At 41.0% G+C, this 27783-nt stretch overlaps 1 protein-coding gene across 1 annotated transcript in view; it reads left to right on the forward strand.

The window, feature by feature from the left end:
- Positions 1 to 2222: 2222 nt before the first annotated feature.
- The window catches only part of LOC143288737 (uncharacterized), a 73265-nt gene continuing 47704 nt past the window's right edge, over positions 2223 to 27783 (forward strand). Inside the window, exons 1-11 of the mRNA XM_076597362.1 lie at positions 2223 to 2276; positions 6097 to 6166; positions 9553 to 9640; positions 11396 to 11484; positions 13513 to 13633; positions 16234 to 16303; positions 17490 to 17693; positions 19297 to 19426; positions 23589 to 23675; positions 26727 to 26861; positions 27585 to 27728. Of these exons, the coding sequence (XP_076453477.1) occupies positions 2223 to 2276; positions 6097 to 6166; positions 9553 to 9640; positions 11396 to 11484; positions 13513 to 13633; positions 16234 to 16303; positions 17490 to 17693; positions 19297 to 19426; positions 23589 to 23675; positions 26727 to 26861; positions 27585 to 27728 (1192 nt within the window). The remainder of the gene's footprint in view (positions 2277 to 6096; positions 6167 to 9552; positions 9641 to 11395; positions 11485 to 13512; positions 13634 to 16233; positions 16304 to 17489; positions 17694 to 19296; positions 19427 to 23588; positions 23676 to 26726; positions 26862 to 27584; positions 27729 to 27783) is intronic.

The raw sequence follows: 27783 nt of genomic DNA on the forward strand, positions 1-27783 counted from the left end.
GATGAAAAAGAAGGGGAAATATACACGTCGATGATTCCCAAACGCCCTTGGGTTCATGGTCCTAAACAAATGAGTAGACTGCTCTTGTGTTCAGCAAAAGGATGCGACATATGAGCACCTTCTGAAACAACAACGTAATTCATGTCCCCATGGGATGGACTGGAAGATCGGAGACCATCTGACATGCATCACTCCCGGTGTGATCAGCAAGGCTACTGGCGTGATCCACGATGGTTTGATCATTTTCATTCGACAGTTTATCTCCACAAAGGTTTGATCATTTTGATTCGACAGTTTATCTCCACAAAGGTTTGATCATTTTGATTCGACAGTTTATCTCCACAAAGGTTTGATCATTTTGATTCGACAGTTTATCTCCACAAAGGTTTGATCATTTTGATTCGACAGTTTATCTCCACAAAGGTTTGATCATTTTGATTCGACAGTTTATCTCCACAAAGGTTTGATCATTTTGATTCAACTAGCACCAGCCGCCGTGGCGAAGTGGTTAGCGTCGCGGACTGACGGCTGGGAGGACGCGGGTTCGAATCCCAGCGGAGGTGGGTTTTTCAGCCAGTGGCCGGCTCCTACCCAGAGTAGAGTGTGCTGTGGGCTTAAATGGGGAGACTGGGACCACACAGTCGAGTGTCATCCACTTCAAGGATGCGTCTTTGGGTGTGTTGCTCTAATTACCGGACCAACACTGCAAGTGTCTCTATCTCTCGGGCCTGGTTAACGCCGGGATATCATTATGACAGGAAGCGTAGAGTACAGCCTTGTCACGCAGTCCCAAACCAAAATGGACCTCCATAGCAACATCGTCATCATCATCGTCATCCTCCTCCTCCTTCATCGTCATCACTATAAACAAAATAGTCTCAAAGTCTGTGGCCTTTCATGCCCTGCTCTCATGGTGACCTCAGTTTCAATACCCCTCCACTTCCGTGCTTGGGGTGAGTCCTGTCAATGTCGTCAGTGTCGGCAGATTCATGGGGGGCTGTTGTTTGAGGGACGTGGTGGCGGTCTCCACTCTGGGAGAGGCGCTCACTCAGTCTGGCTCCGCGACTAAGCCATTATTGTCGTTAGTAGGGGGCTTAGTAGGTGGTGTCCTAAGTACGTTAAAACAGAACAGGCACCACTTAACACCACCGAAGTGACTCAGCAGCAGTGCAGGGTCTCCTCTGGTGTGGCCTCCAGGCGACCTAACATCGACGGTTCCCTGTGGACTGCCGACGCTGGAACTGCGACGGACGAACCCGGGTGTGGCCGTGTATGGGGGAATCTAAATGAGCGGCGTGGGAGTAATGCCACTGAAACGGCGCAGATGATGGGGCAGAAAAAAAAAATTGATTCAACTGTTTATCCCCACAAAGGTTTGATCATTTTGATTCAAGTTTATCTCCACAAAATTTTGATAACTAATTGATCATTTTGATTCAACAGTTTATCTCCACAAAGGTTTGATCATTTTGATTCAACAGTTTATCTCCACAAAGGTTTGATCATTTTGATTCGACAGTTTATCTCCACAAAGGTTTGATTATTTTGATTCAATAGTTTATCACCACAAAGTTTTGATCACTAATTGATCATTTTAATTTGACAGTTTATCTCCACAAAGGTTGATCATTTTGATTCGTTAGTTTATCTCCACAAAGGTTTGATCATTTTGATTCGTTAGTTTATCTCCACAAAGGTTTGATCATTTTGATTCAACAGTTTATCTCCACAACGTTTTGATCATTTTGATTTGATAGTTTATCTCCACAAAGGTTTGATCATTTTGATTCGATAATTTATCTCCACAAAGGTTTGATCGTTCTGATTCGATAGTTTATCTAATGCCTCGCTTGGTAGACCATTAAACGACGCACTCTATTGTAATGTAGACAGTGCAGTGGTAAACGTTTTGTGCAATATGATACTTCAGGGAGTTTTCTGAGTGGCAAAACACAGCCTGGGTCTCTCCTGCCGTCTGGTGATGTCATCTTTGTGCCCGGTTATTTTTCGTCACTGCCATTTCGGTGGGAAGAGTCAGGTGTTGGTGGAGAACACTGGCCATCTGCCTCCCTGCACGTGCCTGAACAATGCTCACATTTTACTGCGCAGTAAGCTGTGTGACGGGCCACACAAACCTGCAGCTATATAAACACATTTCACCAGGGACTGACGAGTCATTTATGTCTCACAACTTGAAAATTATCAGAAAGTTCTCTGCAACGATGTCCGCCCGACGGTTATCTGTCGTGTGTCTGGGGGTCTGCCTCCATCTGCTGGTAAGAACGGGGTGGCTTCTGCGTCTTTATGAAGCTGATCAGATTATCAGAGCTTTTGGTGAATGTATCAGTTGTCAGACCGAGTTTTCATGGGAACTTCAACACAAAAAGTCATAGATTGGATATGTTTGTACACAACAGTTGTTGCCAAGTTAAATTGTTTGTATGTCAGTTGTTTCTTTCTTCAGGTGAAAGTAAACGATTCTGGTGCATGAATGCTTTCGTTCGTCTCTGAGAAAAGATTCATTTTTTTGAAGAAATGGTGAACTTCAGTTTCACAGTGCCAAGACTATTGATTGGTAGTCTTCAGTGTACTGGAATTCTGTGATTTTTTTAATCAACATTTTTTGTTTCTTTGACATGTAGACAAATATGCATTGGAATAAAATAAAGACAGTAATGATAAGTAAAATAGGATAAAGTAGATAGGGCATAAGTCAATGGATGTGTTATGTTAGAGTCAGTAACTAAATTTTATCCCTGAATCAATTATATCAATCATTTGATAATGATATCTATTATACAAAAAGAAACAAAAGAAATACATATGATTATACAATAATGATAATAATAAAGAAAAAAAAAGAAAGAAAGAAAACACACATACATACAGAAAGCATCATCACACCCAAAATCCCAGGGGAAGAAGTGGTTATAAAGAAGACATTTGAAAATAATATTAGTATTAACTACTGGGGAAATTAAAATATTGGCTTATAAAAGTTCTATTGCACATCAATTCTGGATGCATCATCTTTTGCATGCGCATTATGCCGTTTATTTTTATATCTCGCATAAAGCTGTTTTAGAAAGGCATGCAGACCTGGTGTGCATTTTTCGATTTTGCATTTGTAGACATATATTTTGGCAAACATTGTAATGAAACCGTATCTAATTATTATCTGTTTTTAAATGCTGTGCTACGCCGAAAAGTGCTAAACTGCGACAGATCTTAATGTTATAGGCATTTTCACATTTTTCATTGAACAATTTTTCTAAAGAGGTCCAAAAGGACTGTATATGTTTACAGTGCCTCAAACAATGTTCCATGGAGTCACTTGTGTCATTACACAGTATGCAGTTATTTATATCAGATACTCCCATGGCATTTAAGACAACATTAGTTGCAAGAATCCTATGAACGATTCTCATTTGCATCCATTTTATTTTAACACCTTTAATCTTAAAGATTTAAAAAAAAGACAGTGTATCAATGAACATCGATATTTGATTTATTCGTCCATTTTAAACAATATTTGGGTTTTATCATCATTTTTTGTTAATACATTGTACAATAGTTTTGATCCCTTCTGTGCATTTTGAATAAATGTTAGTGCATTTGGCATATTCGTAAGTCCACTATCATTATTGGTTAGATTTATTCCTATTGAAGAGATCCAGCCATTGAAAGTGACAAAATTAGTCTGACAATTAATGCCAGAAACAAAATCATTGTATTTCATAAAATCTCCATTACTTTTAAGGAAGTGTTTAATGGCAAATTTTCCTTCTCCCATCAATTTGTCATTCTTGATAATTTTATTGCCAGTTTTTATGTTTTCATTGTAGAGTACAGGTTGGGAAAGTATTTCTTTTGAGTTTCTGGGTTTCAAAGTATAAAAGAGTATTTTGTATGGGACCAGAATGTATTTGTAATCCTATATCTAGACTCATATGCTGGTCCACAATATGCACAGTTTTCAAGAACTGGGCACACTTTTGCTGCGATGTATTTCCATTTGTGGTGCGTGGCTTCAAATTTTCTTATCCATGACAGCTTTAGAGCATGAATATAAAGAGCTGATGTTTGACTAGTTCTTGGAAATGGATATTCATTAAGGTATGAGAAAAAGGTCGAAGCAGACGTTAAATCATGAAATGCAACCGTTAAGAACACTTCGAAATGGGGCTGTATACGAATGGTTCGCAATTATACGCTGTTCTTCGCAGTAATACCGTACACTTACTGAGGTTTGGTAGAGAGGAATGGAGTGATGAGGTAGATGATCAAGTTCCAGCGGGATGTCAAACATTTGTCCAGTGTCGATTTGGAGAGAGAAAGAGAAAAAGAGAGAAAGAGAAAGCACGCACGCACGTATTGAACAAAGAAAGGGATCAGCTGTCGTCTGCTGGGGGGTGGGGGGAATCATGAACAGTGCTCACTCCATTATACTGTGTACCAACTGGGTCATCTCTGATGTTGTCTGAAAGTGAGCATCATCTGTGTGTGTGTGTGTGTGTGTGTGTCCTTGGCACTCAAGAGACTTTGGGGAAAAGCGCAGGTACGAGAAACCTATTTTGAGTCAATCGTAGACTTACAAAATTTTGTAGCAGTTTTCATCTCTTTTTTTTTTTTTTTAAACAGACGTGAACCATTCTACGTTTTGTTTCAAACTCACAGAAATAATTCTGGTAAGAAATAACTTATTTGTTTTCAACTCGCAGAAATTATCTTCATAAAAAATAATTTATTTGTTTATAACTCACAGAAATGATCCCTTTTCAGCAATAACTTTTTTTTAACTCCCAGAAATCTTCTTTATCAGAAATAACTTGTTTGAAAACATTTTTCTTTGCAGAGAGGTTCATTTTTCTCAAGCAGTATGACAGTCTACATTTATCTGAACGCTTCAACATAATAAGAAACAACTTTCTAAAGATTTCAGTAAAAGCTGCACAACAAAATTTATGACGATTACGGTGTATATAACTTGGCATAGATTGAAACAGACCGAAATGTGAACAATACCAATATAGACATACAGGCACAACATAGACGTCAATTCATAAGCATGTGCGATTACCCATTAAAAGTTGACAATGTTCATTTTCTTATTGAAAAGGCATCTTTTGTGGGGGATTTAAAAAAGAATCGACTCATTTTTTTTAATGAAATTTATTATTATTACTATCATTATTATTAGTATTATTATTATTATTTTTTTTTTTAATATATTAAACTTAAACTTTGTATACTGAAGAAAACTAAAGCGCTTGAAACGATGGTGAAGTGTCAACACAATGTATGTTTACCATGGTAAAGTATCAATATGATGTGTTTACCATGGTAAATTGTCAAGACAATGTGTGTTTACCATTATAAAGTGTCAACACGATGTCAGTTTACCATGGTAAAGTGTAAACATGATGTCTTTTTACCATAGTAAAGTGTAAACATGACATGCGTTTTCCATTGGAAAGTGTCAACGTGCTGTGTGTTGACAATGGTAAAGTGAAAAGATGATGTGTTCACCATGTTAAAAGTGTCAACACGATGTGTGCCTGCCATGGTAAAGTGTTGACACGATGTGTGTTTATCACGGTAATGTGTCAACACGATGTGTTTACCATGGTAAAGTGTCAAAACGATATGTGTTTACCATGGTAGAGTGTTAACATGATGTCTGTTCACAATGGTAAAGTGTCAAAATGATGTCTACTTACCATGGTGAAATGTCAATATCTGTTTACTAATGTAAAGTATCAACACGATGTGTGTTAACCATGGTAAAGTGTCAACATGATGTGTTTACCATGGTAAAGTGTCAAAACGATGTGTGTTCATGATGATAAAGTGTCAAAGCGATGTGTTTACCGTGGTAAAGTGTCAACGTGTTGTATGTTTACCATGACAAAGTGTCAACATGCAGTCAGTTTACCGTGGTAAAGTGTCAACACGATGTGTGTTTACCATGGTACAGTGTCAACACGATGTGTGTTTACCATGGTACAGTGTCAGCACGATGTGTGTTTACCATGGTACAGTGTCAACACGATGTGTGTTTACCATGGTAAAGTGTCAACACGGTGTGTTTACCAGGGCGTGCTGTCCTCTGAGGGCCATTCTCCATGGGTGGACCACGCCAGCCGGGAAGCCTTCATGAAACCTGGTAACGTGTGTGTGTGTGTGGAGGGGGGAGAGTGGGGGTGGAGGTGAGGAGGTGTGTGGGTGGGTGGATGGGTGGGCGTGTGTGTTGGGGTGTGTGTGCGTGTTTATGGGGGTGTGGGTGTGGGAGGGTGAGCGTGGAGGGGTGCGTATGGATGTGTATATATATATGCATGTGTGTATGGGGGAAAGAGGGTAGGCGGGGTGGGTGTTGCATGCATGCGCCACGATATGAATTGCACAGTTTAACCCCCAGAGCAAGAAACGGGAACAGAGGGGATAGAAAGATGGCGAAAACACCCTTGTTCATGGTTCATGGGAGGGCAGGTTTAAAGCCTGACGTGAAAGAACTGAGAGCAAAGACCTGCCGAGCAAAAAGAGGGGCCTCATTCCAAGTGGAAGGACAAGGGATAAAATGCTCTGAGTGCAGAATTCTGACGAAGAGAAAGAGGAGCCTCATTCCAAGTGTAAGGACCAGGGATAGAGAATGCTCTGAGTGCAGAATTCTGACGAAGAGAAAGAGGAGCCTCATTCCAAGTGTAAGGACCAGGGATAGAGAATGCTCTGAGTGCAGAATTCTGACGAAGAGAAAGAGTAGCCTCATTCCAAGTGTAAGGACCAGGGATAGAATGCTCTGAGTGCAGAGATCTGACGAAGAGAAAGAGGAGCCTCATTCCAAGTGTAAGGACCAGGGATAGAGAATGATCTGAGTGCAGAGATCTGACGAACAGAAAGAGGGGCCTCATTCCAAGTGTAAGGACCAGGGATAGAGAATGATCTGAGTGCAGAGATCTGACGAAGAGAAAGAGGGGCCTCATTCCAAGTGTAAGGACCAGGGATAGAGAATGATCTGAGTGCAGAGATCTGACGAAGAGAAAGAGGGGCCTCATTCCAAGTGTAAGGACCAGGGATAGAGAATGATCTGAGTGCAGAGATCTGACGAAGAGAAAGAGGGGCCTCATTCCAAGTGTAAGGACCAGGGATAGAGAATGATCTGAGTGCAGAGATCTGACGAAGAGAAAGAGGGGCCTCATTCCAAGTGTAAGGACCAGGGATAGAATGCTCTGAGTGCAGAGATCTGACGAAGAGAAAGAGGGGCCTCATTCGTGGAATGCGATCGTCATACATTCTTTTCAGATTTAGCCAGTATTTAATGTGCCGAACATAGACGTTTATAAACAGTGGGAATCTTCCAATTTCTCCATAAACTAATGCGTTTGGTGTCCGGATGCTCACGTTCAGTAATCTTTTAATTGTAAATAAATGTACTCGTTCGATGATAGAATAGTCAGCTGTGAGGCCCCATATCTCAGAACCATAAGTTAATATGGACTGTATCTGGCAATCAAAAAGTTTAAAACACAGTTAAGGTGATTGAATACCTAGAGACCGAAGTAGTCTAAGATACCAGCCACGCCCCTTTTAGCTCTGGGGGTGCATATTTGAAAAACAACAACAAAAAACCTCTCCGGAAAACCCATCAGGTCCCACTGCTTTGTTGTTTTTTTAAGGTGGAAACGGCGTTTAGTAGGCTACTTCTTGGTGCGTTATTGCATACTCTATAGTGCTTCACACTGTCCCTCTATGCTAGGATCACTGAAACCATAGAAGTAAAGTAATGTTTGTTCAGAACTGTTCTCCAGGCATTCTTGATTAAATAAATTAGCTAAGTGATTAAACCATTCTTCTGAAGATCTATTGCGCTAAGAAGCCTGCTTACATTTTTTCCACTTTATTCCAGAATATTTGGGAATCATGCAAGTTATCTTCCAGCATTTTGAATGTCTGCTTTCTGTAATCAATTTTCTTTACTTTCAGTAAATATTTGTATTCATTTCTTAAGATTTGTATAATTTATTCTTAAATTGTTCCTGTCTTTCTCCAAGGTCTCTGTATCCTTCTTAGTCTCTTTATAAATTCTAAGAGCGTGTCTTACAGATTGACGCTTCTGTCGGCATTCAGAGTCAAACCAAGGGTTAGCACCTAACACACCAACAACAACAGTCTTTAACAAGGGGCTTGCTGCCACACTGATAATTTCTTATAGTTTCACCAATGCTGATTCCAAATCTGAATCGATCAAATCAAAAGCTTCTTGAAATTTTAAACTAATGCTTTGTGTATTGAACATGTCGAAATATTGGTGTGACTTTTGGCCATCCCACTTGTACATATCAAAAACATTTTTTTTTGGTTACTTATGTACATGACTTGCATTATCGTTTCTGAATTTCACTTTTAGTTCCACAGGTATATGCTTTGACTCAATTCTTTTTCTGACTACGTTATCCTGGTGAAAGAAAAGTTTTATTAGTTGTATTTCCCTGGACGGTTCGAGGAGGAACTTGACGGAAGAATATGGTTTAATTTAGTGACCTATATAAGGGTTAAAGGACTTGGTTGAGCGAATGTGTATGAATGTGTGTTAGAGTAGATGTATAATTGACAGACTGCAAGGTGTGTCGGAGTAGAGTAAAAATTAAAATTAATTTTGATGTCATGGGTGAATGAATAAATGTTTATATGACTGGTCATTAAGCCCGTGTCGTTGTTGATATTTTGTATGTACCTCTATATCTATGTTCGGGGCTAAGGGGGCATATCTTATCTAATATCGCCTATTTATTTTCATCTCCAGCTCCATAGGGTTCTTCTCTTCTCACCTCTTTAAACTTCGTCTATCCCCTCCAAACTCCTCTCCTCATTAAATCTGCTTTCTGAAAGTATTTCAGACTTGAATATGCATCGTTTCAGATATAAATTATGTAATGACTGTGATTTGTTATGTCATTGTGCAGGATGGCAAAGGAAGATGAAGTGCTTTTTTCTATGTTGTCCAAAACTTAACAATATCAGACTCTTGCACCATTTTGCACCATTTTGTTCTGATTAGTACCTACTATGTCACTTGTGGCAGGTCCACTTCCTTTGCGTTAGCTGTGCTTGACTATGTGTGTATACATATGTATGTGTACATAACTACATGCATGTATATGAATGTGTATTGTGTGTGCGTGTGTTTATGTAAGTTTGTGCCTGCCTATGTGTGCGTATGTGTTAGGGTAGCTGTTAGATACACATGTATGTTAAAATGTGTGTGTGTGTGTGTGTGTGTGTGTGTGTGTGTGTGTGCGTGCGTGCGTGCGTGGTTGTAGTCACATTTCTGTGTGTGTATGTAACATAGATATAATGTTTTATGTTAACAAAGGCGTTTTTGTAAAGCACCTGGAGCAGATTTCTGGATAGTGTGCTATATAATTATCCATTATTATTATTATTAGAGCTTTACAGCTGATGGCATTAAACATTTCAGTGTTCAGTGCTCTCTCTCTCTCTCTTGCTTTAACAATGACCACATTGGCATCAAACGTTATGTTTTTGTTGTTTCAGATGCAAAGGATTTGTCACCGGATGAAGATCTGGTTTCTGACGGGACAGACCTGGTACTCACTCGAAAGCAGTACATGAGACTTTATCAGTGAGTGGTATCTGTCACTGTTCCGTCATTTAAAACCAATAACCAGTCTGTCCTGCCACCATAATACATTAATACTTCATGACACATTTTTGGCTTCAAATAGAAAAATCTGGGATGCACAATGGGTATCAAAACGAAATTCCATCACCAGCTGCTGCAATCTGAAATCACAGAAAACAATGGCGGCTCACGCATGTTCTCCCTCACACCACCCTCAACATACACACATGCACACATATAGATACACACACACACACACACACACACACACACACACACACACACACACACAAATGGTAGAGTAATAACACCAATGGTGATGTGACAAAACACCAATGGTGATGTGACAAAACACCAATGGTGATGTGACAAAACACCAGTGGCGATGTGACAGAATCAGAATAATGAGAACGTTATCTTAAGAATTGAAATTTGACAGCTGTAACATTATCATTTTAAAGCTCTCGAAGAGTCTTTTTGAAATCAGTAACGATATTTTCTTGTTTCCACATATCTGTTACCTGTAAGCTCACATTTTATGCATGTTCGATCTCCAATGACGGGATTGAAATGCTTCAAACCTTCCTTTTACGCATGACTGAGAAAATTTCTAATATGGTGACGTTCCGTTTTTTTGTATGTGGCGATCTTAACGCCAGAACGTCAAATATGCAACAACCTGTAATGAGGCTACCTATTGAAAGTTATTCCGAACAGTGGATGACAGGACATGTTTCCAAATAAAGATAAGAAATTCTAAGGATCAGGGAGAACATGGTTTAGGCATAAAACTCCATTATGTTTGAGCACTTTTTGATCTAATTTCCTCAATGGCAACTGCACTGGAGAGGATAATAATCGGTGTAGATTCCTTTCTGGTGCTGACAACAGTGCAACAGACTATTTTGTTATACCAAGAACTATTGCGCACTCGCCGCTGAAAGTGAGTTTAGAAGAGAGGATCGACTCATATGCCAGTCACACATTAGCTGAGATGCTCAAAATGTATTGAGTCGAACCCAAAAAGGAAAAGCCTATTGTTATAGAAAACAATTGTATGGGATACTACAAAATTAGCTATTCAAAAACGACATGGACAGACTCATGGAGGCTTCACAGTTTGCTACAAGACTGGTTAAGTCTGAAATACATGAAGCTGTGAATAGGTTTACATCGGTTTTAGTGCATGCTTCCTCAAATCACTACAAAACATTCACTGATACAACACAGAAAAGGCGGTCCAGATTAAGACATTGATGACTACTTCTGCGACATGAGTATAAGCAATGGCTAAAATCCAGATTCGACACTTTTAAAAATAACATGAATGATAGAATTATTGATGGTATCGAAGATAAAAAAACAAACAAAACCAACACACCAACAAGTTAACAAACAAAAACAACATTTTGGGCTTCCATTAAGTCGAAATCATCGAAGAAAAATACATATGGAAATAGTTTAAAGGAAGAATGGCTGTCACTTTGATACAGTATTTGATGTCATGACTAGCATGGATCAGGAGAGAGAAATTACTAATGATGGATGTGATCATAAAGATTTTAGTTTGCAGTACTCTCTCTCTCTTTCCCGCGACTCACTCCCTCCCCTCTCTCTCCCCCTCTCTCTATCCCCTATCTTTCTACATCGCCTCTCTCTCTCTCCCCCTGTCTCTCTCTCTCTCAATGTGTCCACCCCTGTGTGTGCATCAGTCACGTGCTTTCTGTCCCTGTAGTCACGTGCTTTCTGTCCCAGTGGAGTCAAAGGAAGACACGAGGGTACTGTGGCCTCCACACCATGGACCAATGGCGTCGTCCCTTACCAAATCATGGAGGACCAGTTCTGTGAGTCACACTGGTGACTGTTTTCTGGATTCCTCTCTGTGCCTTGTGTTCTTCTATTGGTGACAGTATACTTCATCCCTTTCTGTGCCTTGTGTTGTTCTGTTGGTGACTGTATACTTCATCCCTCTCTGTCCCTTGTGTTGTTCCATTGGTGACTGTACGCTTCATCCCTCCCTTATGTTGTTCTGTTGATGACTTATACTTCATTCCTCCCTTATGTTGTTCTGTTGGTGACTGTATACTTCATCCCTCCCTTATGTTGTTCTGTTGATGACTTATACTTCATCCCTCTCTGTGCCTTATGTTGTTCTGTTGGTGACATAGACTTCATCCCTCCCTTATGTTGTTCTGTTGGTGACAGACTTCATCCCTCTCTGTCCCTTATGTTGTTCTGTTGGTGACTGTATACTTCATCCCTCCCTGTCCCTTATGCTGTTCTGTTGGTGACTGTATACTTCATCCCTCCCTTATGTTGTTCTGTTGGTGACAGTATACTTCATCCCTTTCTGTGCCTTGTGTTGTTCTGTTGGTGACTGTATACTTCATCCCTCCCTTATGTTGTTCTGCTCGTACCTGTCACCATGCCATAAATGACGGGTGTTGCTGTGTCAGGAAACCTAATTAGGTCAACAGAAATTGAACAACAATACATGGGTCTAAAGGTGTCAACAGAACACCAAGACATGCGTCTAAATGTGTCAACAGAAACAGAACACCAAGACATGGGTCTAAAGGTGTCAACAGAACACCAAGACATGGGTCTAAAGGTGTCAACAGAAATAGATCACCAAGACATGTGTCTAAAGATGTCAACAGAAACAACACCAAGACATGGGTCTAAAGGTGTCAACAGAAACAACACCAAGACATGGGTCTAAAGGTGTCAACAGAACACCAAGACATGCGTCTAAATGTGTCAACAGAAACAGAACACCAAGACATGGGTCTAAAGGTGTCAACAGAACACCAAGATATGGGTCTAAAGGTGTCAACAGAACACCAAGACATGGGTCTAAAGGTGCCAACAGAAACAACACCAAGATATGGGTCTAAAGGTGTCAACAGAAACAACACCAAGACATGGGTCTAAAGGTGTCAACAGAAACAGAACACCAAGACATGGATCTAAAGGTGTCAACAGAACAGCAAGGTATGGGTCTAAAGGTGTCAACAGAAATTGAACAACAATACATGGGTCTAAAGGTGTCAACAGAACACCAAGACATGCGTCTAAATGTGTCAACAGAAACAGAACACCAAGACATGGGTCTAAAGGTGTCAACAGAACACCAAGATATGGGTCTAAAGGTGTCAACAGAACACCAAGATATGGGTCTAAAGGTGTCAACAGAACACCAAGACATGGGTCTAAAGGTGCCAACAGAAACAACACCAAGATATGGGTCTAAATGTGTCAACAGAAACAGAACACGAAGACATGGGTCTAAAGGTGTCAACAGAAACAGATCACCAAGAAATGGGTCTAAAGGTGTCAACAGAACACCAAGACATGGGTCTAAAGGCGTCAACAGAAACAGAACACCAAGACATGGGTCTAAAGGTGTCAACAGAAATAGAAACCAAGACATGGGTCTAAAGGCGTCAACAGAAACAGAACACCAAGACATGGGTTTAAAGGTGTCAACAGAAATAGAAACCAAGACATGGGTCTAAAGGCGTCAACAGAAACAGAACACCAAGACATGGGTTTAAAGGTGTCAACAGAAATAGAAACCAAGACATGGGTCTAAAGGCGTCAACAGAAACAGAACACCAAGACATGGGTCTAAAGGCGTCAACAGAAACAGAAACCAAGACATGGGTTTAAAGGTGTCAACAGAACACCAAGACATGGGTCTAAAGGCGTCAACAGAAACAGAACACCAAGACATGGGTTTAAAGGTGTCAACAGAACACCAAGACATGGGTTCAAAGGTGTCAACAGAAACAGATCACAGCGTCTCTTATCAATCCATCTGATTAGATATATTGATAATTGACCGGTTTTATGAACTGTTTTCATGACAGCCCAGGAACAAGTGGACTGGATCCACCGAGCCATGGTACACTGGGAAAACGTGACTTGCGTCCAGTTCAGACCTGCCATGCCAAGTGATAACAACTGGATCAAGATAGTGGATGGACAGGGGTGGGTGTTTGTCTGCCTCTGTCTGTCTGTCTGCTTCTGTGTCTCCCTTCATCTCTAACAATCAAAGATAGGTTTACAGTTTCATGGCATCATGGAATGGAGACCTGATATAATTCGTTCTACAGGTTTAACATTATCTTTTGTAATGAAAAATGAAAAACAAATAACCAGCCCAGAACCAGTCTTACCAGGTTTGGGTTGAGAACGCAAGGTATACATGTTGATAAATTTCAAATGGATCCTTCCACACTCTCCCCTTGTCCAATATTCGACTTTCTTAGGGAGGACGAATCACAAGTTTTGTTTCTTTGCAAAACTTACGTTGGTGTTCATGAAAACGTGTGCTGTTTTTGAAAAAGGTTCTGGAAAGAATGAAGGTGTTTTACGTGTGCTTAACATACATCAGGGAGATCCAGTCCACTCACTTGCAAGCTACCTGTCAAAGCCTATACCTAATCTTAAACGGAAAATGAAGAAAACTTTTCTCATTATTTTTTTTTCTTCTTTTTTTCATATGGAAAATCGAGTTAGTTGAGACTGCCATAAATGAAGTTTGTTTTCCATGTAAACGTATTGATATCTTTACAAGTAAATGGATGCTTAATATATCGGGTGTCCCCCAGAAAGTTAACCGCTTTTTGACAAGTATTTTCTCAGTGACAGAGAAACTGAATTAATTGAAAATTTTCACACAGTAACCTTAGGGTATCATCAATAAGTCTGCAAAATATCTAAAATATCAAATTATGCGAGTATTGTCAAATTCAAAACAGCATGTAAAAAAATCCAACATCAGAGCTGTGCAATGTGACTTTTATCATGTTCATGCCAGCTGCCAGGTGTTGGCATCTGTCAATCAGTGTCAGTCTAAAATAGCCTGTTTGGATGTCAATTCTATTGATTTTTTTTTTATTATTGTCGTCTGTATCCAAAATCAGTTCTGTCCAAAAATTCAGTTTGGAAAGATCAACCATGCCTTTGAGTGAAAGTGATAAGGTTACCATTGAAAACTGTTTTGAGGAGAAAGGCTGGGGTGGAACAAGGATCGTAAAGGAATTTCCAGGCAAGGGAGAGTCATGTCACTGTAAACAGACTTATCGCTAAAATACGCACTACAGGGTCAGTAGCACGTAAAATTGGCAGAAGGAGAGACAAGACTGCATGTTCGGAGGAGAACAAGGACCGTGTTGAGGAACTGATTCAGTCCCAGGAGGAGAACCCAGGGACCCACAAATCTCTTAGAGAAGTTGCAAGCGATTTACAAGTGAGCAAGTCTTTTGTGCAAAGAACGGCGAAAGAACTGGAGCTGAAGCCCTTCAAGAGGATATGGGTATCAAGGAGGGGCCAAAATGTTAGAGGGAAAAGAAAAACCCGCTGCTGTAACTTGAATGACCGCTACTCGGCCACTGACGTGAAAAGGATCATTTTCACAGACGAGAAGTCGTTTACGTTAGAGATAGCTAACAATCGCCAAAACGATCGCGTTTATGGGAAACGGAAACGAGAAATTCAGCCATCTTGCCTCTATCATGAGACTTCTAGATTTAAAAAAAAAAGATAGTAGTTTCAGCTGGAGTATCCCAGAAAGGAAAAGCGAACATTCATTTTATTGACACTGATAGAGCTAAAGTTAATAGTGAAAGCTACATTCAGTTACTGGATGACAATCTTCTCCCGGATTGTAGGCGTCTTTATCCTAGAAACAGTTACGTCTTTCAGCAAGATGGGGCTCCTTCACACACAAGTAGGGTAACCCAGGCCCATCTGGAGGAGGCTACACCAGAATTCACCAAGAAAGATGAATGGCCTCCACAAAGTCCTGACTGTAACCCAATGGATTATGACATGTGGGACTCTCTGAAGGAGAAAGTTTACCGGGGAATGAGACAAATTGACCGAGCAAGCGTTAAAGGACAGGATAATTATCGGAGGAAATATTGGTGGAAAAATACGTAAAAACATTTCTGCTCGGAAGAAACGGCTTCGTTTAGTCGTGGAGGAAGATGGAGGAGGGCACACTGAGCATAAACTGAATTAAGTGAGTTTTCCTCTGATACTGGATTTTTTGACATGCTGTTTTGAATTTGGCAATACTTGCATAATTTGATATTTTAGATATTTTGCAGACTTGTTGATGCTACCCTAAGGTTATTGTGCGAATATTTTAAATGAATTCGGTTTCTCTATCACTGAGAAAATACTTGTCAAAAAGCGGTTCACTTTTTTTTGGACATCCGATATATATATATATATCTATATATCTATATATTTAAAAACAAAACATATATATATAGATATGATTTTATTGTGACATACCTCACATGTCAATATGTGCGGTTAAACAATTGGCATGAAGATTTCTGAGTCCTCTGTCTCTCTCCTTTTCTCTCTCTAACTCTCTGTCAGTCCCTCTCTTTCTCTCTGCTCCCCTCTCCCTTTTTGGAAATACGATCTTTTCTTCCTTTGCAACATCTAAAACTAATACATAAAGGATGCTCTACATCATTTTAACCAGGCCTTCTGTTAGAGGTGGTAGAATGGTAAACGATTTGGATTTGCTGAGTTGTCAGGAGGGCCATGTTTGTATCTACCTTCTGCAGGTGTTGGGCTACCCTTGGTATGAACGGTGGAGCTCAGGTGGTCAACCTGGACACTTATGGATGCTTCTGGGTATGTACTTGGACTGTAGTCATTACAGCATGCCCTTCTGGGTACTTATATGACCTGTAAACATTACAACATGTCCTTCTGGGTACGTGCATGACCTGTAATCATTACAACATGTCCTGGGTACGTGCACGACCTGTAATCATTACATTTCCTTCTGGGTACGTAGATGATCTGTAAACATTACAACATGTCCTTCTGGGTACGTAAATGGCCTGTAATCATTACAACATGTCCTTCTGGGTACGTACATGTCCTGTAATCATTACATGTCCTGGGTACGTATATGACCTGTAAACATTATAACTTGCCCTTCTGACCCACGTACATGGCCTGTAATCATTATAACATTACAGAATGCCCTTCTAGGTACCTACATGGCCTGTAATCATTACAACATTACAACTTGTCCTGCTGGGTAATACATGGCCTGTAATCATTACAACATTACAACTTGTCCTGCTGGGTACATACATGGCCTGTAATCATTACAACATTACAACTTGTCCTGCTGGGTACATACATGGCCTGTAATCATTACAACATTACAACTTGTCCTGCTGGGTACATACATGGCCTGTAAACATTACACCATTACAACATGTCCTTCTGGGTACCTACATGGCCTGTAATCATTACAACATTACGACATGTCCTTCTGGGTATATACATGGCCTGTAAACATTACACCATTACGACATGTCCTTCTGGGTATGCACATGGCCTGCATGGTCATTCGGATGGGACGATAAAGCAAGGTTCCATATGCAGCATGCACTTGGCGCACGAAAATAATCCATGAAGACAAAAGAGCTGTCCCTAGCAAACTTCTGTAAAAAATGCCACTCTGACATAAAAACCAAAACAAAACAAAATAAATACACATCTGGTCCACAGAAAGGCACCACTGAACACGAAATACTACATGTATATGTTCCTCTTCACCTCCCCCCCCCTCACCCCCCCCCCCCCCCCCCCCCCCCCACCAGCCCTCTGACAAAGTTCCCCCTGGCTGGTCCACAGAAAGGCACCATTGAACACAAAATACAACATGTACATATTCCTCTTCACCTCCCCTGACAAAGTGCCCCCTGCCTGGGCCACAGAAAGGCACCATTGAACACGAAATACAACATGTACATATTCCTCTTCACCTCCCCTGACAAAGTTCCCCCTGGCTGGTCCACAGAAAGGCACCATTGAACACGAGCTGGGCCACGCCCTGGGTCTGATCCATGAACACCAACGGCCACAAAGAGACGAGTACATCAAGGTGGACTACTACGCCACACAAACTACGTCTGTCAGTCAGCTGACCAAGTACGCCGAGGGCTCTGATGACAAACTGGGGCTGAGTTATGACTACGACTCGGTCATGCACTATGGGAAAACCGTGAGTAACTCTGGCTTTTAACCAGCATCACTAGACACTTAAGAGGATATACTTACACACATAACACACACACACACACACACACACACACACACAACACCCCCCCCCCCCTCGCCTCCCCCCCAATTCTAGTGGTTGTGGTGATGGTGATGGAGTGGTGGTGGTAAAGATTGTGGTGGACGTGGTGGTGGTGGTAAAGGTTGTGGTGGACGTGGTGGTGGTGGTGGTAAAGGTTGTGGTGGACGTGGTGGTGGTGGTGGTAAAGATTGTGGTGGACGTGGTGGTGGTGGTAAAGGTTGTGGTGGACGAGGTGGTGGTGGTGGTAAAGGTTGTGGTGGACGTGGTGGTGGTGGTGGTGGTAAAGATTGTGGTGGACGTGGTGGTGGTGGTGGTAAAGATTGTGGTGGACGTGGTGGTGGTGGTAAAGATTGTGGTGGACGTGGTGGTGGTGGTAAAGATTGTGGTGGACGTGGTGGTGGTGGTAAAGGTTGTGGTGGACGTGGTGGTGGTGGTGGTAAAGATTGTGGTGGACGTGGTGATGGTGGTGGTAAAGATTGTGGTGGATGTGGTGGTGGTGGTGGTAAAGATTGTGGTGGACGTGGTGGTGGTGGTAAAGGTTGTGGTGGACGTGGTGGTGGTGGTGGTAAAGATTGTGGTGGACGTGGTGGTGGTGGTAAAGGCTGTGGTGGACGTGGTGGTGGTGGTGGTAAATGTTGTGGTGGACGTGTTGGTGGTGGTAAATGTTGTGGAGGACGTGGTGGTGGTGGTAAAGGTTGTGGTGGACGTGGTGGTGGTGGTAAAGATTGTGGTGGACGTGGTGGTGGTGGTGGTAAAGATTGTGGTGGACGTGGTGGTGGTGGTAAAGGTTGTGGTGGACGTGGTGGTGGTGGTGGTAAAGATTGTGGTGGACGTGGTGGTGGTGGTAAAGGCTGTGGTGGACGTGGTGGTGGTGGTGGTAAATGTTGTGGTGGACGTGTTGGTGGTGGTAAATGTTGTGGAGGACGTGGTGGTGGTGGTAAAGGTTGTGGTGGACGTGGTGGTGGTGGTAAAGATTGTGGTGGACGTGGTGGTGGTGGTAAAGGTTGTGGTGGACGTGGTGGTGGTGGTAAAGATTGTGGTGGACGTGGTGGTGGTGGTAAAGGTTGTGGTGGACGCGGTGGTGGTGGTAAAGATTGTGGTAGACGTGGTGGTGGTGGTAAAGGTTGTGGTGGACGAGGTGGTGGTGGTGGTGGTGGTGGTAAAGGTTGTGGTGGACGTGGTGGTGGTGGTTTTAAAGGTTGTGGTGGACGTGGTGGTGGTGGTTGTAAAGGTTGTGGTAGACGTGGTGGTGGTGGTAAAGGTTGTGGTGGACGTGGTGGTGGTGGTAAAGTTTGTGGTGGACGTAGTGGTTGTGGTAAAGGTTGTGGTAGACGTGTTGGTGGTGGTAAAGGTTGTGGTGGACGTGGTGGTGGTGGTAAAGGTTGTGGTGTATGTCATGGATGTTTGGAGTGTTGGTGGTTGTATTGTTGTGGTGAGTAGGTGGTAGTTGTCAACCGCAAAGAAAAGAAAGAAATAGTAACAATAAACTGACATGAATAATCATTTTTATGATGTCATCCAACAGGCATTTTCCAGAAATTACTACACACAGACTATTTACCCTATGGACCCCAGACAAACTGACGTCATTGGAATGATATTGGGACCATCCTTCACTGACGCCAAACTCATCAACAAGTTCTATAAATGCAGTGGTATGACTCTCTCTCTCTCTTTCTCTCTTTGCGCATAGTTCTGAAGGTCTTGTGGTGTGATGTGTCACATCGTCTCGTGTTGTGTCGTATCGTGTTTTTCGTGTCATGTCGTATCGTGCTGTGTCATATCGTGTCGTGTTGTGTCGTGTCATATCGTATCGGGGCGTGTCGTGTCGTGTCAATCGTGTCATGTTGTGTCGTGTTAATCGTGTCGTGTTGTGACATGTCAATCGCATCATGTTATGTCATGTCAATCGTGTTGTGTCAATCGTGTCCTGTTGTGTCGTGTCAATCGTGTTGTGTCATGTCGATCGTGTCGTGTTGTGTCATGTCAATCGTGTCGCGTTGTGGCAATCGTGTCGTGTCGTATCGTGTCGTGTTGTGTTAATCGTGTCATGTCGTGTTGTGTCGTGTCAATGATGTCGTGGTGTGTCGTGTCAATCGTGTTGTGTCAGTCGTGTCGTGTTGTGTCATGTCAATCGTGTCGTGTTTTGTCATGTCAATCGTGTCGTGTTGTATCGTGTCGTGTCAATCGTGTCGTGTTGTGTCAATCGTGTCGTGTCGTGTTGTGTCGTGTAAATGATGTCGTGGTGTGTTGTGTCAATGATGTCGTGTTGTGTTGTGTCGTGTCAATGATGTCGTGGTGTGTTGTGTCGTGTCAATCGTGTCGTGTCATATCGTGTCTTGTGTATTGTATTGTATTGTATAGTATTGTATTGTATTGTGGTGTCGTATCGTGTCGTATTGCATCGTATCGTATTGCATTTGCTCAGCATCACGCTGCGTTGCCCTGCAGTGTCGCGTATTATAGTGAACTGTTGTCAAAGAAACCGCAGCAGGTCTTTGTGTGCAGAGATTGTGTCCTGTTCATGACGTACATGAAATGACACAGACCTTATTCTGTATGTGCAGTGTGTGTGTGTACTGTACACGACACAGACCTTATTCTCTATGTGCAATGTGTGTGTGTACTGTACATGACACAGACCTTATTCTTTATGTGCAGTGTGTGTGTGTGTGTGTGTGTGTGTGTGTGTGTGTGTGTACTGTACACGACACATACCTTATTCTTTATGTGCAGTGTGTGTGTACTGTACATGACACAGACCTTATTCTTTATGTGCAGTGTGTGTGTACTGTACATAGCACAGACCTTATTCTTTGTGTGCAGTGTGTGTGTACTGTACATGGCACAGAACGTATTCTTTATGTGCAGTGTGTGTGTACTGTACATGACACAGACCTTATTCTTTATGTGCAGTGTGTGTGTACTGTACATGACACAGACCTTATTCTCTATGTGCAGTGTGTGTGTACTGTACATGACACAGACCTTATTCTCTATGTGCAGTGTGTGTGTACTGTACATGACACATACCTTATTCTCTATGTGCAGTGTGTGTGTACTGTACATGACACAGACTTTATTCTTTATGTGCAGTGTGTGTGTACTGTACATGACACAGACCTTATTCTCTATGTGCAGTGTGTATGTACTGTACATGACACAGACCTTATTCTCTATGTGCAGTGCGTGTGTACTGTACATGACACAGACCTTATTCTTTATGTGCAGTGTGTGTGTGTACTGTACACGACACAGACCTTATTCTCTATGTGCAGTGTGTGTGTACTGTACATGACACAGACCTTATTCTCTATGTGCAGTGTGTGTGTACTGTACATGACACAGACCTTATTCTTTATGTGCAGTGTGGGTGTACTGTACACGACACAGACCTTATTCTTTATGTGCAGTGTGTGTGTACTGTACATGACACAGACCTTATTCTTTATGTGCAGTGTGTGTGTACTGTACACGACACAGACCTTATTCTTTATGTGCAGTGTGTGTGTACTGTGCATGACACAGACCTTATTCTTTATGTGCAGTTTCAGTTTCAGTTTCAGTAGCTCAAGGAGGCGTCACTGCGTTCGGACAAATCCATATACGCTACACCACATCTGCCAAGCAGATGCCTGACCAGCAGCGTAACCCAACGCGCTTAGTCAGGCCTTGAGAAAAAAAAAAAAGCTTACATAAATAAATAAATAAATAAATAATAATTATGATATTAAAAAAGGTAGTAGTAATGAAAATAATGATAAAATAATAATAATAATAAATAAATAATTAAATAAATAAGACAACAATGATGATAAATTATTTTATTTTTTTGTATTATTATTTTATTATATTATGACCTTATTCTATACGCTACACCACATCTGCCAAGCAGATGCCTGACCAGCAGCGTAACCCAACGCGCTTAGTCAGGCCTTGAGAAATAAAAAAAAGAAAAAAAAAGCTTACATAAATAAATAAATATATAATAATTATGATATTAAAAAAAGGTAGTAGTAATTAAAATAATGATAAAATAATAATAATAATAATAACTAAATAAATAATTTAATAAATAAGACAACAATGATGATAAATTATTTTATTTTTTTATATTATTATTTTATTATATTATGACCTTATTCTTTATGTGCAGTGTGTGTGTACTGTACATGACAAAGACCTTATTCTCTTTGTGCAGTGTGTGTGTACTGTACATGACACAGACCTTATTCTTTATGTGCAGTGTGTGTGTACTGTACATGACACAGACCCTATGCTTTTTGCGCAGTGTGTGTGTACTGTACATGACACAGACCTTATTCTTTATGTGCAGTGTGTGTGTACTGTATATGACACAGACCTTATTCTTCATGTGCAGTGTGTGTGTACTGTACATGACAAAGACCTTATTTTTTATGTGCAGTGTGTGTGTACTGTACATGACACAGACCTTATTCTTTATGTGCAGTGTGTGTGTGCTGTACATGACACATACCTTATTCTCTATGTGCAGTGTGTGTGTACTGTACATGACACCGACCTTATTCTTTATGTGCAGTGTGTGTGTACTGTATATGACACAGACCTTATTTTTTATGTGCAGTGTGTGTGTACTGTACATGACAAAGACCTTATTCTTTATGTGCAGTGTGTGTGTACTGTACATGACACAGACCTTATTCTTCATGTGCAGTGTGTGTGTACTGTACATGACACAGACCTTATTCTCTATGTGCAGTGTGTGTGTACTGTACACGACACAGACCTTATTCTTTATGTGCAGTGTGTGTGTACTGTACATGACACAGACCAATTCTTTATGTGCATTGTTTGTGTACTGTACACGACACAGACCTTATTCTCTATGTGCAGTGTGTGTACTGTACATGACACAGACCTATTCTTTATGTGCAGTGTGTGTGTACTGTACACGACACAGACCTTATTCTTCATGTGCAGTGTGTGTGTGTACTGTACACGACACAGACCTTTTTCTCTATTTGCAGTGTGTGTGTACTGTACATGACACAGACCTTATTCTCTATGTGCAGTGTGTATGTGTACTGTACATGACACAGACCTTATTCTCAATGTGCAGTGTGTGTGTCCTGTACATGACACAGACCTTATTCTTTATGTGCAGTGTGTGTGTACTGTACATGACACAGACCTTATTCTTTATGTGCAGTGTGTATGTACTGTACATGACACAGACCTTATTCTCTTCTCACTTTGGTAAAGACCACACTGAAGCAAAACAGGTAGCAGCAATGGATGGAGGCAGGTTCACACATAACTTGACATGCACTCATATATAAAGATCTCAGACGGTTTAAATGATCACACATAAGTTAAAAATGCACTTTTATATGAATATCTCGGACTGTTCAAATAATCGCACATAACTTAGACATACACTTGTAAAAAAATATACATCAACATCTCAGGTAGTTTAAATAATCATACATAACTTAGACAATGCTCTTATAAGCATCTCAGACTGTTCAAATAAGCACACATGACTTAGACATGGACTTATATATGAACATCTCAGACTGCTCAAAAATCACACATGACTTAGACATGCACTTATATATGAACATCTCAGACTTAAAAAATCACACATGACTTAGACATGCACTTATATATCAACATCTCATACTGTTCAAATAATCACACATGACTTAGACAAACACTGATGCACCAGGGCGTAAAACAGCATTCTGTGCACAGTTCATTCCGTGCCTTCCGTTCTGATTGATGAAGAAAGCAAGATGGCGATGCAAGCAGAGTGTTTTGATTGTCTGTGCACAGAGAGATGTGACACACCACATACATGCCCAGAAGGCTGCTATCTCACCAAGGACTGCACGTGCTTTTGTTCACAGGACATGCCCAAAGGTGAGCCACACTGGACTGAAGGCACTTTCATTTTTGACTCACTTGTGTAAACTCTATGTTATAACCCGGTGTTCTGTTGTGTGTGTGTGTGTGTGTGTGTGTGTGTGTGTCCATGGTAAATTTCAACAAATTGTTTTTCTCTGAAAAATACTTTGTCTGCCAAATACAAAATCTGGATTAAACACAGTGCGAAAGTCTTCACAGTTATACCAATAATGGTTTGTAAGTCTTCCAGTTTAAGCTGTATTTCCGGATTATAAACGGTTTATTACGTTGAGGCTCAAGATCTAGAAAACCATAGTCCTAGTTGCCGGAAAGTACATTTGGGCTTGAAGACGGCATGACTTCGTTTTTTCTTGTTGACTCACTTGTGTGTGTGTGTGTGTGTGTGTGTGTGTGTGTGTGTGTGTGTGTGTGTGTGTGTGTGTGTGTGTGTGTGTGTGTGTCTGTGTGTCTGTGTGTGTGTGTCTGTGTGTGTGTGTGTGTGTGTGTGTGTGTGTCTGTGTGTCTGTGTCTGTGTGTGTGTCTGTGGTAAACTTTAACATTGACATTTTCTCTGCAAATACTTTGTCAGTTGACACCAAATTTGGAATAAAAATAGGAGAAATTCAGTTCTTTCCAGTCATCTTGCTTGAAACAATATTGCACCTCTGGGATGGGCACAAAAAATAAAAAAAACAAGCCAAATTATATGCAAACTGCATTTACTGTTATATTTATATATTTTTTATTCTCTAAACTTGGCACTTTGATCTGATATTCTGACACAACAAGAGCAGTCATTTTTATCATTTTTGTTCAAACAGGAACTTCTATTGCTAAGCATGGAAGTTATATTTATTTTGTATGTCTTTGGTGCAGATAGTAAAGAAGGGAAATTAATCTGTAATTAATGCTAGGGGACTTAATTTGCTTTGAACTGATCTTTCTCATCTTAAACATTACATTTTGAAATTATACCCAATACATAAAAGCTTGTGTGTTTTACTCTCAGTGTACAGGTCTTTAACTGTGTTCATTCGCCCAAGTGGTCTTTTTCGGAAAATACTAAATTCAATACGACGAGTGGACTTCGTAGATCTGTTGGCTGAGCCCTGAAGGTCATGGGCAAAAATCAGTTGTGTACACATATTTATACATATTCAAAGCGCGTGCTCATATTCTTCGCGAACGTGAACGACGCCATTTTGTTTCAAGTTGTTGACCTGCCCGTTCAATCCTATATTCAATCGACAATACACGATAACATGTGATGGAAAGTTGGAGAAGGAGACCGTTAAATATTTATTCAGAGAAAGATTTGTGAACGCCTCATCACTTACTGGATTATGCCCCAAACTGACATAAAAATATCCACAGAATCAGTCGGAATTCACAGTTTAAAATAATAAACCATGAGAATTAATACCCTTGAATTGATTAAACGTAAAAATTTCCAAGTCTTGACTTTTCTCAAAATGAAGTCCTTTTCACTTCATACGACGTTTAGAAGTACTTGTACTTGGCTATACATGTTATTAATTTAGCAAAATACTCCATTTTCATATCAACTTTAAAACTATAAAACTAGAATGAACATAAAAGAAATTGAATCGACCGTGTCAACCGGGTGTAACTAAACTTGTACATCTATCTAGATCCAGAGAAAGCAGCTAAATGTTGCAGTGTGATTGCGGCGATAGCCACGTCTCCTTTACCGCGAACTTAAAAAGAATTTTTAATTGCCCTTAAAGATTTTTCGAATGCCCAAGATACACCAGAATAATATGATTTAAAGAGCGATTGCGAATACCGCAATTGATTTATCGCCCTTTAAAAAAGCATGTTTGAATATTATATTTTTGAACGTCAGTTAAGGAGCCACGATAGTGTAATGGGCAAGACAGTTTCTTCTCACCCGAACACGGGGAGTTCGAATCTGCCATTAGGACTTTTTTTTTTCTTCTTTTTCTTTTAACCCGAAGCTTTATAATAACAAATACAGAACACATTTTAACAATTAGATGTAAAAAAAAGTGTATCACAAGTGAGTCTTGAAGGCCTTGCCTCTCTTGTTTTTGAGCAAGTGTCTGGGTTTGTTTCAGTGTACCTTTTGTTTACCTGTGTGCTAGCTGAATCGGTAGCGTAAGCAGCACTGACTTGAAGTTGCGTACCTTGTGAATGGAGAGAGTTACCACTCTTTACTATTTGTTTGCTTGATTGCATTTCATTCCTTTTTCTTCTAATTTGTGTGCATGCATGAATATTTTCATTTCATTCCATCATGATGGTGACAATAGTTGTTGTATAAGTGATGGTTGTAGCCATTTTAGTATCAATTACAACTGTCTACTTGGATTTGATGATAACAACAATGTGGCTTTAGTCATCCGGTTGTCGATACTGATGACATATTTCTCTTCCCCTTCCTCTCTCTCTCTCTCTTATTCATCTGTCAATCCGTGTGTGTGTGTGTGTGTGTGTGTGTGTGTGTTCTTTATCATACTCCTTCTGCAGGACTTTTTTTGTTTTGTTTTTTCTTCTCTCTTTCTCCCCTTTCCATTAAATATATACGTGCTATTGTAACTGATGCAGACAGGCGCAATAGCCGAGTGGTTAAAGCGTTGGACTGTCAATCTGAGGGTCCCGGGTTCGAATAACGGTGACGGCGCCTGGTGGGTAAAGGGTGGAGATTTTTACGATCTCCCAGGTCAACATATGTGCAGACCTGCTATTGCCTGAACCCCCTTCGTGTGTATATGCAAGCAGAAGATCAAATACGCACGTTAAAGATCCTGTAATCCATGTCAGCGTTCGGTGGGTTATGGAAACAAAAACATACCCAGCATGCACCCCCCCGAAAACGGAGTATGGCTGCCTACATGGCGGGGTAAAAACGGTCATACACGTAAAAGCCCACTCGTGTGCATACGAGTGAACGCAGAAGAAGAAGTAACTGATGCAGATGAGGAAGGAGAAATTGGAAGAATGGGCCATGCCCCAAACCTTAATCCTTGAATAAAAAAACGTTTTAAATACCGAGTTCTCTGTCTGTCTCTCTTTGTGTTTCAGAGGTGTGTATGGACCACAGCGACCAGTGTGAGTACTGGGCAGGCGTAGGGGATTGTGACAGCAACTATGGATACATGCATGACAAGTGCAGAAAGGCGTGCGGCATCTGTACTGTGGATGGCTCCATCCCACACTGTACGTATCGTGCTGAATTGTAGAGAGTCACACCCTTCTCTCAAAGTGGATCCAATGTGGATGAAATGTGTGTGTGTGTGTGTGTCTGTCTGTGTATGTGTACGTGTGTGTGTATGTGTGCGTGGGGGGGGCGGCGGGAGAGGAGAGAGAGAGAGAGAGAGAGAGAGAGAGAGAGAGTATATGTGAGTGTGTATTTGTTTTGTGTGCTTTTGTTTGTTCATGTCTGTCTGCCTGAATGTCTGTCTGTATTTCTCTCGTTACCTTCACATTTGAATGTTCACGCAGTACGTCAGTGTTTGTATGTGAAAATATATGTAACACTAAACGTTTTAATCAATTGTTTTACGTCTTTATGTCAAAACTATGTTTAACACACAGGTGTAATTAAATGTTTTACTTCGTTCAACCACCTCAAATGAGACGATGGCCTTGAACTGTGTGTCTCTCAGTCTCTGTGTATCCATATATGTAAGTATATATATATATATATATGTATATATATATATATGTGTGTGTGTGTGTGTGTGTGTGTGTGTGTGTGTGTGTGTGTGTGTGATTGAGGGTGAGGAGGATAGATGTGTATGTGGGGAGTGTGAGTGAGGTGTGTGTGTGTGACAATGTCGGGCGTGAATAGGTGAGTTTGGAAAGGGATGGTTTCGACTTGGCGCTCGCAACCTTGCGCAAGAGTGACGCAAATTACATTGTCTGTCTGTCTGTGTGCAGTGCCGTGTGTCAACCGGATTTCTGAGGACGCCTGTCACAACTTCACAGTCAATGGAACGTGTGAGAGCGACAGTGCTTTGATGCGCCAGAAATGTAAAAAGTCCTGTTCCTTTTGCAAGGTCAACGAGACCTACGCCGACGTTGGTATGTTGGAAACAAGTGTGGAACGCAGTGTGCTCAGAACATGTCTTATTCTTCC

The sequence above is a fragment of the Babylonia areolata genome, chromosome 13, assembly GCF_041734735.1.
Source record: "Babylonia areolata isolate BAREFJ2019XMU chromosome 13, ASM4173473v1, whole genome shotgun sequence".
In the NCBI taxonomy this organism is placed as follows: Eukaryota; Metazoa; Mollusca; class Gastropoda; order Neogastropoda; family Buccinidae; genus Babylonia; species Babylonia areolata.